The sequence below is a fragment of the Magnolia sinica genome, chromosome 1 (genome assembly GCF_029962835.1).
Source record: "Magnolia sinica isolate HGM2019 chromosome 1, MsV1, whole genome shotgun sequence".
NCBI classification, from domain to species: Eukaryota; Viridiplantae; Streptophyta; class Magnoliopsida; order Magnoliales; family Magnoliaceae; genus Magnolia; species Magnolia sinica.
In genome coordinates, this window is record NC_080573.1 from 39,651,241 (window position 1) to 39,662,986 (window position 11,746).

At 39.3% G+C, this 11,746-nt stretch overlaps 1 protein-coding gene across 1 annotated transcript; it reads left to right on the top strand.

The window, feature by feature from the left end:
- Positions 1-7,660: 7,660 nt before the first annotated feature.
- LOC131246463 (putative germin-like protein 2-1) lies at positions 7,661-8,949 on the top strand. The gene is made up of 2 exons (XM_058246628.1): positions 7,661-7,863; positions 8,310-8,949. Exons 1-2 carry the CDS (start codon positions 7,734-7,736, stop codon positions 8,843-8,845), a joined length of 666 nt encoding a protein of 221 aa, XP_058102611.1. The 5' UTR covers positions 7,661-7,733; the 3' UTR covers positions 8,846-8,949.
- Positions 8,950-11,746: the final 2,797 nt, after the last annotated feature.

The window sequence follows — 11,746 nt, forward strand, 5'->3', positions numbered from 1 at the left end:
CTTTTCATCTTCAACTTTAGTCAATATGCTTGAGTTTGGTAAATTCTAACCTTTATCAATTACTGACAAAAAGGGGGAGAACAAATCCCACCATGAGAACACTGCTTAGTATATGGTTTTGAGCATGATGATGCAGGTGATAGGGGGAGCAGCTGCCTGAATCAAGATTGTGTGTGAACTCCATAGTATCTTTGTAAAATTGTGTAAAGTTCGTGTACACACAATTTAGGATGTTGTTCTAGGTGTGTTTTAGGTGTTTTGTCACGTAATTGACAAAGGGCGAGATTGAAAGTGCCCTGGTTTGTCAATTAGCGTGAGTGTTGAGTCGATGAGTTAAGTGGGCCCCATATGAAGATTGTTCAAGACATTGTTTCAACCGGATGTGTTCAGAACTCATCACAGGTAAACTTAGCCTCACATCCCAAATCTCAAAACACTTAGGTAAACAAAAGCCTTAAGAAAAACTTAGAACAACATAGGTGTTGAAAGTCTGAAAACCTAGTTTCAAAATGAAAAATTCTCTAAGTTTTCAAGTAAGTTCGATATCATCGATTCTTGGTTGATACAATCGAACATTCAGTCTCGATGATATCGAATTGGTATCGATAACATCAAATTGAGTCCTCTTTATGTCCAGCAACCACAAAGTATTTTGAAAAAAATATTCTATAAATCGAAAGTACCTTTGATGACATCGAATTTCAAATATCGATGATATCAAAGGACAGTCGATGATTTCGAAAGTCTCAGAGCTCTATCCAGCAAAGGCTTGGAAAATATTCTTGATAATTGCTCGAGGAATCGAAGGACAATCGATATCATCGAAATTCAAATCTCGGTAATATCGACACAGTATCAATGACATCAAAATGGGACAAGTTGTGTCCAGCGAGATTTTGAAATAAAAACATCAAAATGTTCAAGGAATCGAAACCCACATCGATATTATCAAAATTCAAATCACGATGATATCGATATAGACTCGATACGATCGAATCAGGATAAGACTATTCCAGCAAACTTGAAAAGGAAAATCTTATGTGAATGATCGAGGAATCGATATTGTCTCGATATGATCGTAATTCAAAAATCGATGAAATCGATATGGGATCGATATCATCGAATTGAGTCAAAAAGTGTCCAGCAAGCTTTCTTAAAATATTCATTGAAAAAGATCGATGAATTGAAACCACTGGCGATGATATCGGAATTCGAAATTCGATAACATCGATGCATGTTCAATGTCATCGATATTCAGTCAAAAAGTTCTGGGTATGTGCTTCAGTTGAGCTCGCATCATCGAACCCTGACTCGATGGAATCGAAAGTATACGTTCGATGACATCGAGTCAGGACTGATGCGATTGAATTCAGTTAGACTTGACATATTTATTACCGTTGGGACTTTTTGCCTATATATAGGAAGCTTGCTCTTGATTGCATTGTGAGAAAATAGAGAGAGCTTTGAGAGAGTTTTTGTATACTACCTACCCTAAGCTCATTTTCTCATGGAAGTTCATCCTTCTATCCACCCTCATCATTGATATTCAATAGAGTGGATTGATGAATGAACTTCCCCATTCAAGGATCATCCAGCTACTATCTTAATGACAAATCATTGAGTTGGGATACCTTGAATGCTTGAATGCTTGGAATCACTCCTCTAAAATAGGAAAATATTTAATAGAGTGGGATTCCAACATAACCTTGACCTAACCTGTCACATTTATTGGAACATCATCAAGTGTTGCGGATCAAGGGAGTTGAAGAATCTTCATCAAGGTGCTTAATGGGGCTCACCTACTTATCTGTAAGTCATTAAAGTCCAGAGACCCTGTTGATCATTCCTTGTGTAGGTTTGGGTCACAGGTGCTTCTCACCCCTTTCAAGTCCTTATAGGAGGCCTCCGACGGGAGAATACGTGTGGGTGTTGTGTGTTGACCCTTGCTCTTATGTAGGGTATAAACTCTAGGTTCCTTGTGTGGATCCTTTGCTCTTGTGTAAGACATAAAACTTAGGAGCTTCATGTTGACCTTCGCTTTTGTTAGAGCATAAACTTGTGTCTTATTTAGACACGTCTTAGGTACCTTGTGTAGGTCTTGGAGTCAACCTTGTGTAGGTTGTAACAGTTTGAGGTGAACCTGATTTGAAACCTCTGTTAGTGAAATCTGGTACACTCATGGGTTGAGTGCGTCCGCCGAGAGTGGAGTAGACACGTAGCCGAAGCACTATAAATGACTGTGTTTAGGATTGTTGTTTGCAAATTGCTCTATTGTGCTTTCTTTGAATGTTCTCATAAAGCATATTAACATGATTATTTAGAACCGATAAGAATCACATCCCACACACAGTCACATTGTTCATCCATCATAAACTGAGTTTATATATTGGTGAAACATTGAGTAGTCTTGTGATTGGATCCTCTATTTGGCTTGGAAGCCATTAGAGTTAAGTTGACGATATCTTGATAGTTCCATATTATATCAAGATTTGGTTAAAGGGATTTTGAAATGTCGTAAAAGTTTATAAAGTCCTATTCACCCCCCTCTAGGACACTTTGACCTATTCCTACTTCTACTGGAGCGGTCATTACCGTAATTTCATGTAGCCTATGTATTTGGACCCTCTATTGGCTTGGAAGCCATAGAGTTACTTTGCCTTACTTATCTTGGTTAAAGTTAGGCATTGTATGTTATAATAAGTAAATAATTTTGAAAAGTCCTACTCACCCCCTCTAAGACATTTGCACATTTTTGCATACTTCTATAATAGCGGTCCTACCGCAATTTCACTTTGCTCTCCTGAATAATAGGTAAAGCAATAGCTTCGACCATGTTTACCACTACATGCTCCTCGAGCGAGGGAACTCTCCAGAACAAATGTGGTAACTTGAGCTCTGGTCGAGAAGGAATCTCACCCCCTTTTCTTTTTCTTCTTAGTGCGACTCTATTTCTCTGCCAACAACGATATTGAGTTATGGTCAGATTCTCTGGTACCACCAAGAACTTTGGATGTGTAAGTCACTTCCATACTCCTTCCCACGTAACAGGAGATTTGACCATCCTATTCGAAGGCCCATACGATTAGTGATCAAATGCAGTCTGCCTCGATTGCTGACAATCTAAACTGCCACCAGAATTGTAATTTCTCGGCCCGATGCGGTCTCTAGGTTTTGCAACGGATCTTGTAGGCGCAACAGTTACATAATTGATGATTCCTTTGACCGCATATGTCCTGGTACTAAGATGCCCACCACCGTCTGGGAGCATACCGACCGCTCGCTTTATGCATACTTCCTGCACCGAGTTCATTCTTCAGTCAAGGTCGATCCCTCAAGTTGGCGGTGACAGTGATTATCTTCATTCCGGTTGGGAAGGGATCAATATCAATAAGCATGGATTCCTTTTCATTTTCTGGAAATTTGAATAACCCACGTTCGATATGATCTTGAATGAGATTCCAGAAAATAATACATTTGTTAGTGCAATGGGAACAAGATCCATGTCATTTACAATAATTAACCTTATTTAGCTCCTCAGCCGAAGGTACCTTATAATTAATATGAACTTTGATAAATTTCACCTCTAACATAAAGTCAAAAATTCCCTTGGCCCGAGTAATATCAAAGGCATATATTTTCTAAGCCTTTTGAGTTACTGGGGCAATCGACTCTGCTTTGACCGGTGCTGAGCAGACTAACGGTTTCTTAGCTACCACTTTGGTGATCACATTCTCATAATTAGGATCATTGTAATACATTCCTATTGACGAATTTTTTATGATTTCCTAGACCCTTCTTGAAGCAACTCTTCATATCAATAGACCTTCTTGGTGAGGTCATATAAATTAGCAAACTCGATGCTTACAAACTTTTTACGGAGTTTGTACTCTAAACCATCTTGTGAAAGTTGCACGAATTCAGCTCCAGTCATGACCACCTTGCAGTGGCTTTTTGCCCGCTTGAAATGCATAATGTAACTTTCGCAAGACTCACCGGGCAACTACCGGAATCATGTGAGATTGGCCATAGTTATGTCCTTGTTCTCTGGAAAAATTTGAGCATGAAACCTTTCCTCCAATTCCTGTCAGCTACGTATTGAGTCTGGCAACCAATTGGAATACCACGTGAAGGCCACAGTGGTCAACGAGTGACTGAATAATTGTAATTTATAATAATAATTATTGACTAGTTCGCCACATTGCATGGTAAATCGGCTGACATGCTCTATAGTTGATTAATTGTGTTCTCTTGAAAATAAGGCAAAATCTGGTTAATAATTTCTTGGCAACGAATGCTGCTAGTGTACCCACTTGAGGTATGGTTTATGATATGTAGGAATAGCATTGCGGCCCATTACTTGGCCTGCAACTTCTTGCACCAGTTGTAGTATCTGGTCGCGATCAATCCATGGAGGTTCCATGGTTGGCGGGTGATCTGGACCAAATCTATTAAAATTATCTTGAAACCTAGGACCTTGCAATGAGTAGAGCCCTACTGGCGGTCCATGATTTTTATTCTCATAATTCATACCCTCCTGTTCAGGTCGCTTAACCTCGGCAGGAGGTGGCACATTTTTGACTTTTGGAGGAGGAATAGGTGGTGAGTTATGCTGCAATGACTGTATCGGTGAAAAATTGACAGTATTACCAACCGAACTACCATTATTTTGTTACGTTGGTTGTGTCAGTTCTATTACAATGGCTAACAGTCATTGCATGGCCTCGGTTTGACTGGCCATGTAACGATTAGCACTTTCAGCCTGTTGACGGAACTACTAAGCTTGAATTCTTCCATGCTCCTGTATCATTTGGATGCTCATATGGACATACCTTGTTTGGAAGAATAAGGCGAGTCGTAGACGACCTTGCTTGGTTCTCGGTCGGGTTGTAATTCAAACTAATTTAGCTTAGCAGTGCTTGAACCTACACATCATCCCATGGAGGCAGTGCGGTTGGCATTGTAGTTCGTTCCCAACAATTCTATCACTTCTTCTTTGCATTCTAGCAATAGTTAAACCGGTAGTTTATAATATGAGTCTCGTCGGGCGTGCCAAAAAATTATTCGTTAAGTTTGTTGCGATCATCTCTCTAGCACAGGTGCTGAGTATGTGGGCGTGCCAGAATTGGGATTGCGGTTCCAATTCAAACCGAACAATAATAACACTGAGCGCCAAAGTAGGTAGACACTGGGTATGACCGAGATTTGAGGAAATCAGTCGCCTATTAAGCCACTCACTCAAAGTGTAAATGAATCAGACGATAGTCAGTGGGTGGGGTTCGTCCTTTGATGATGGGTTCCACATTACCTTCTGTACAAAAGGACTTTCCCAATGCAAGAGAAGTAGAATGGAGAAAAAAGAAGAAGTTAAGATAGACTGCTATTAACCACTAAAAAGTCCTTAAATGACAGCTACAATTATCAACTAATGTGCTTACACTATGAATTAAACTAATGAATGTAAGTAGCAAATGCGGAAAGTAAATAGTTATGCTAAGAGAAAGGATTTACTTGATAAAGATTGCTCTTACACTACGAAATGTAAATTTGACAGGATAATTAAAAGATAATTGAAGATAATTGATTTTCAGGTTTGTTTGGGTTGGTGTGAGACAACATTCTAAACTTGCTTAACCCTTTATTTATACTGATTCTTTGTTATTGTAAATGCTTCACTGTAACTGCTTCCTCCCTCGCTCTGCTTCTAGATTCTTCCCATGATCTTACATTCTTTAAATTCTTGACATTTGTCAGCATCCATAAGAACTTAACCATATGCTAGTTGTTTGCTCAGTTGCTCGAACTCGGTCGAACCATTACTAATTACTTACAATGCGCTCGACGTCTTATGACCATTAGCATACTCATGCATAACTCACACGTAAAAATAGGACCCGGTCAGACAGGTACAAACACTATTTTCCGCAGGAGAATCTTCTTAATGGACAATAATAAAGCGGGTGGAACTGGCAATTAAAATAATTAAAAAGGGTCGGCATATATAATTTTGTGAAGCCAGGACCTTATGAGTTGAAAACATTGACGTGATATACAAACGGTTCCACGAGGCTGCAATTACAAGCCCTTCATTATTATTATTATATTTCGGAGGGCGACAGGGACAACTGCATGGCGTCAGGGCCAACTGCATTAACAAACTCACGTAGCATAAGAAGGCTTCAGTTCCAGCACGTTACATCGAAATTTGAACTTGTCCTCATCGAAGATTGTTTTTATTTCTATAAGGTTTTAGGGCAGCCGCTCCTTGTAAGGTGTGGATTCAAGTCGCTGATATATGACCAGCTAAAGTACCAAACTTGTCCTCTAGAAATAAAAACACTCCAAGATTCGTATAATGGCTAAACGGAAGTTATTTGATACTACAGAAAGTACGAATCTTGGAACTTAGGCTCTCAGAAATTGAATGCATGATAGAGAGTATCTCAAATTAGGCTATACAATAACTCAACTTGCAAGTGTTTCACTAAGTCACTATCCTGAAATCATATTGATTGGACAATCCTAACCTCAAATCCATGGGCACTTGTTGACATAAAGACAATTGGATTTTTTTTTTAATTTTTTTTTTCTAAAAAAAATATTTAACGCATGAAATTAATTATCCATCAACCCCATAATCACATTATCAAATAAGCATATTTTTTAGTCGATCATATGTCTAAATTGTTATCTATAATTTTGATAGCTTAATTTTTTGTTAGATATATAACCAATGTAATTCCTATATAATTTCAAAGGCCATTTGGTCAATTTCTATGTAATATTTAAGGGCATGTTGAATTGTGTAAGGCATTGTGGGTAACATTCCCAATGGAATAAGTCACCAATTATTTAGGATGCGCAACATATTCACAAATATCCCACATTTATTTAGCAATTTAATTTAAATCAAATGGTCTCCGGAGTTACCTGTGAATGGATCTAAAAATATAAGTTATCATTTAATATCAAAATTGTAATGGTCCTTAATTTTAATTTATGGATGAGAATCAATGCGGGACACACCAAATTAATCAGAGGGTTGAATGCACGACTTGGACAACCTGAGGACACAATCAAATTCTGCGCATTAACGGTGAAGTGTAATATGCTACAAGAATTCACTAAGTGTCAGATTGAAGCCACTCACCATGTGTGGCTCCGTGGACATGCCCTAGGCAATAAATCAGGCCTGTCTTTACGTAAGTGCACCACATTTACTTGAGAAAACTGGACAGAGGAAAAAGACTGGTATGGTTTATATTCCCTGTATAAGTTTCATGCACTTAACGCTATAAGCCTGGTTTTTGGGCCAGGTCTGGGACCCACTTGATAAATGAACAGAAACTTACAGGCAAATGGGTATTAGTTGTGGTAGTTGGGCCAGGTCAGCACGTGTTGGTTGCAGATCTCTTATCCTCGGAGAAATGGTCCTAGGATTACTCTAAGCTAATTAAAAATATAGAAGGAACCGCGTCGAATAGAAAATGGGTATTAGTTGTGGTAGTTGGAAAATGACAGTGACTTAATTCATAAAATGACTTCTGTGGTCCTCTCTTTTTGGCATCGATACTAAAACATGACCATTTGCTGTACATTGCGTGTGGGCAAGAAAGAAAACCATCTCAATGAATTCCCACTATATATATGCATGGCTTGTGTCCTTATTTCTCACCCTCGAAAGAACTTTGAATCCCAATAGTTCCTTCTTTAGCTTTCTTTTTCCCTCGGGTTTAATGAGAATGAGGATGGCTGCTCACATCCTTGTACTTTCCCTTCTCGCATTCACTTGTTCTCTCACACATGCCTATGACCCCAGTCCCTTACAGGACTTCTGTGTTGCCATACTAAAACCACAACCACCAGGTTCCTATTCTCTTCTTTGCATTTGGTTTTGACATTTCGTAATGCACTCACTATGTCGTCTCTTGATTTTATACATGCGAGATGCACCCACCAGTGTATTTGAAATCACAGATGACCACATTTGAGATCCAACTCACCCATCAGGTGGGCCCAACTTCGTTGATTCCCTGGGCGCAGAAACAGACCAGTTCATGCGTCTGGTGGGCCGAATTTGTAAAATGTAAATGCTCAATTAACATCTTCCTAGCTCAGATGATGTTATCATGTCACTCGCCATATGAACTGAGCTAGATGATGTTATAGAGCCCACCTGATGAGTGGCATGGATCTTTCATGTAAGGCCGGGACTACACTAGTTAGCTCAATTGGCATTTCTCTTTAGAATTCTTTCAATATTGATAACTCAAGGGTTCTGCTTCCATCTTATGCTAACATTTATTTTGCAGTGTTCGTCAATGGGTTCGTGTGCAAAGACCCAAAGGTGGTGGAAGCCAATGATTTTTTCTTCAGTGGACTAGACATGCCGGGCAACACTGCAAATAAGGTTGGCTCCAATGTTACAGCAGTCAATGTGAATCAGATACCCGGACTCAACACTCTCGGTATATCCCTTGTCCGCATCGACTATGCACCTTACGGTCTCAATCCTCCTCACACGCATCCACGGGGTACAGAGATCTTGACTGTCATAGAGGGCACACTCTACGTTGGGTTCGTCACCTCCAACCCTGACAATCGCCTCATAACAAAGATTCTAAATAAGGGAGATGTGTTCGTCTTCCCAATAGGCCTCATTCACTTCCAATTCAACACTGGCAAAACCAATGCGGTTGTCATCGCCGCTCTGAGCAGCCAGAACCCTGGTGTCATCACCATAGCAGATGCTGTCTTCGGTTCGAAGCCGCCCATCTCTGATGATGTTCTCGCAAAGGCCTTCCAAGTGGACAACAAAGTGATTGATTTACTCAAGGCACAGTTCTAGGTAATTAAACTGTTGAATATGTTATCCCCAAATAAGAAATGTTTGCATAACCTATTACTGTAAAAGCTTCGGCTTGAATAAGTAAGGTTAATAATAAAAGGTTTTATTTTTTGGTATGAGAAGCTGTTCTTTTTCTAGTTTATTTATTTATTTATTTATTTTTCCAAACTACCTATTTGTCATTGAAGGCAGACGAATTTAATCACTAGGATCGGAATCAAGCAGAGGCAGAAGAAATTGAAGTTGAGCATCCTCATGGGGTGGCTGAGCTAGGCCGATCATTAGCCAAGAGAGATAGATGAACAGTTTGTACGAAATAGATGGACAGTTTAAAAAATGGACAGTTTGTACGAAATAAATCACGAGCCCTGGCCCAAAAATCAGCTGAATCCAATCATTTGGTGCACGACACTTTGTACGAAATAGATGGACAGTTGTTAAAAATTGGACAGTTAAAAGCAAAACCACCCAGACTATATCCAAAATACATCTGGCCGACCAGATGAGTGAACACGGTTGCCTATGCCCGGCGATATCTGGGCACATTTCCGCTCATTCTAACCCGTCTAGTTAGGTTCATGAATCCCATCCCACCTAATCCCTTCTCATTCCATGCCCAAACAGGCCCTTAATGAAGTTGGTTCCTTGGGAAAAGAGGGAATGAAGGGCCAACCGTGTATCACTAGGTCCAAGTCAACTGCACAGTAGGACCTAGTGATACACCAGATGGTTCTTACTCATGCATCGCACGAGCTGTGTATCACTAGGTCCTACTTTGTTGGTCAATGTATCAAGTGCACCAAAAGTATATTTTGGAGACATTCACAATAGTTCCAAAGAGAAATTCACTTTGATCGTGTGATCAAACCATACATTCAATGGCATGAAAAGAAATGGATGGACAAGACTAGTTATAGACGGTAGGATTAGTAATGGTTATTTTGGACCATCAGTTCGTATCCTTTTTGTGCAATAGTGGACAAAGGGTGAACAGAACACGATGGCCGATCGATATAGGAGATCCCAATTGCCAATGAGTCAAATGAAACTAGGTTCATGGAAAAGTTACGATGATGACTAGGTAGCATAGGATTTTATTGATGGTTTATAATGCAAAGAGGGACGTGATGGGGTTTATCACCATCTTCCTTAGGCTACTCCAAACTCTCTATTCTCCTCACAGAGCTTCTTCAAATCTACAAGGGATAAACATAGAATTAATTTCTAATAAATTTGAAATAAATTGATTGATAATAAAAAAAAAAAAATGAAATTACAATCCTTTAAATAACGAGCTCAAACTTAGGATAAAGTTTTAGACTTAAACTCCAGCTCAAACACCTGAAAGACATGACTTACTATAAATAGTAAATATACCATTTGGAGACGGCTTCCATTCCTACTAGACTTCATGGTTTTCAACCAAAAATAGTAAGTGTCCAATTTGGCCTAACCACGTTATTCTCCTAATCTTTCTAAGCCATTTTCATGTTTGGCACGACTCCTACAACTCAAAGGATCAAAAGTTATACTTAAACTAAAAATTACTATTTATAGTAAAAATAAAAACGAAAGGGACTTTTGACCATGGATTTGATGGAATCTTGCAAAGATGACTTGGGCAAGCCTGCATAGCAGGGTTGGTTGGCTTAAGTAGATCCTCCTACTCCAAAATCATATATGATATATTGAAAAACTCATCCCAGTTTGTGAGATACGACTGTTTTAAGATTCTGACGGTCCAGATCATTTTCACCTCCGATCGGGCCTGTTTTGGTCCATCTTTGCCATGAAAATGTCTATGACCCGCTATCCATCAGTCTAGGTCAATAGGAGGGTCGAAATGTTTGATCGGATGTAAAACATGTTAGAGCGCTCTATAGGTTCTAATAAGTGTAAATCTTCACATGAATTTCTGATTTTCGATAATAATATATATTTTGGAGGGTATTGATGTGCTCTCCAGACAATTTTATGAAGAAAAATGCCCCTTTTTCAGAAAGGGTGATCACACTACTTGTACCTTTGTTAATTTGAAAACTGACTAGCTTTACAGTAATTCAGGTTGGCCCACAAAAAGTACAAGCCACCCTATCATTTGAACACAACCAAACTCAGCCCCATAGCTGTACGAAAGGGGCAAAAGGGATGAAAAATCAATGCAAGCGTCTCAATTTCCCACGTGCTAACAACCGTAGCTTGCCCATCATTGGATTAATCTTCTCCCCATCGAGCCTCACTTAGGAACGAACTTGTTTCCCCCCAACGTCCCCAACATGCCCATGTTCTTGTTGTCTAAAGCAACCCAACTCTGAATTTCTCGCAGCAGATCCATTCTATTCCCAAAAAAGCGATCATGGTCACAAATACTACCATGTTCTGCTAGGCCATCCACCATGGAGTCCCCCTCTTTCAAGGTGTGTGAGATCCTAAAGATGATGGACAACCCGAAATGACCATCGCCCTCACATTGAACCAAAATTTCCAAGGAACTAGGCCGAGGGGATTAGAAACAACATCAGAAATGACATGGGGATTGCATTCAATAAAGGTGTTATTAAGTCCTAAATTACAACAAATACTTATCACATCCAACATCAACCGGGCTTCCGCCACCTAGTTTGTGACCTGAGCATAAGCATGGTGGAAGTCAAATAGAACTCTTCCCTGGTGATCCAAATTTGTGTCTAAACTTAGAATTTATTATTTTTAGTTAGTTCTGTTATTGTCATTTTTTGTACGCATTATAGGGCCTTTAACATCATTATTGATGTTAGTATATATATTTTTTGATATTTTAGGATCCATACAATTTGTAGCAAATTTTTTATTTTTAGAAAAATTAAGTGGTCTACTTAAGGTTTTGGGCATGTGTCGCCTATTTAAGGTTGTCATATGTTA

What these genes read in the sequence shown, in the direction of transcription:
- LOC131246463 (XM_058246628.1), top strand. Translation starts at nt 7,734, where the DNA reads ATGAGAATGAGGATGGCTGCTCACATCCTTGTACTTTCCCTTCTCGCA. An exon ending in ACTAAAACCACAACCACCAG is followed by an intron (nt 7,864 to 8,309) that starts GTTCCTATTCTC and finishes TTTATTTTGCAG; the next exon opens with TGTTCGTCAATGGGTTCGTG.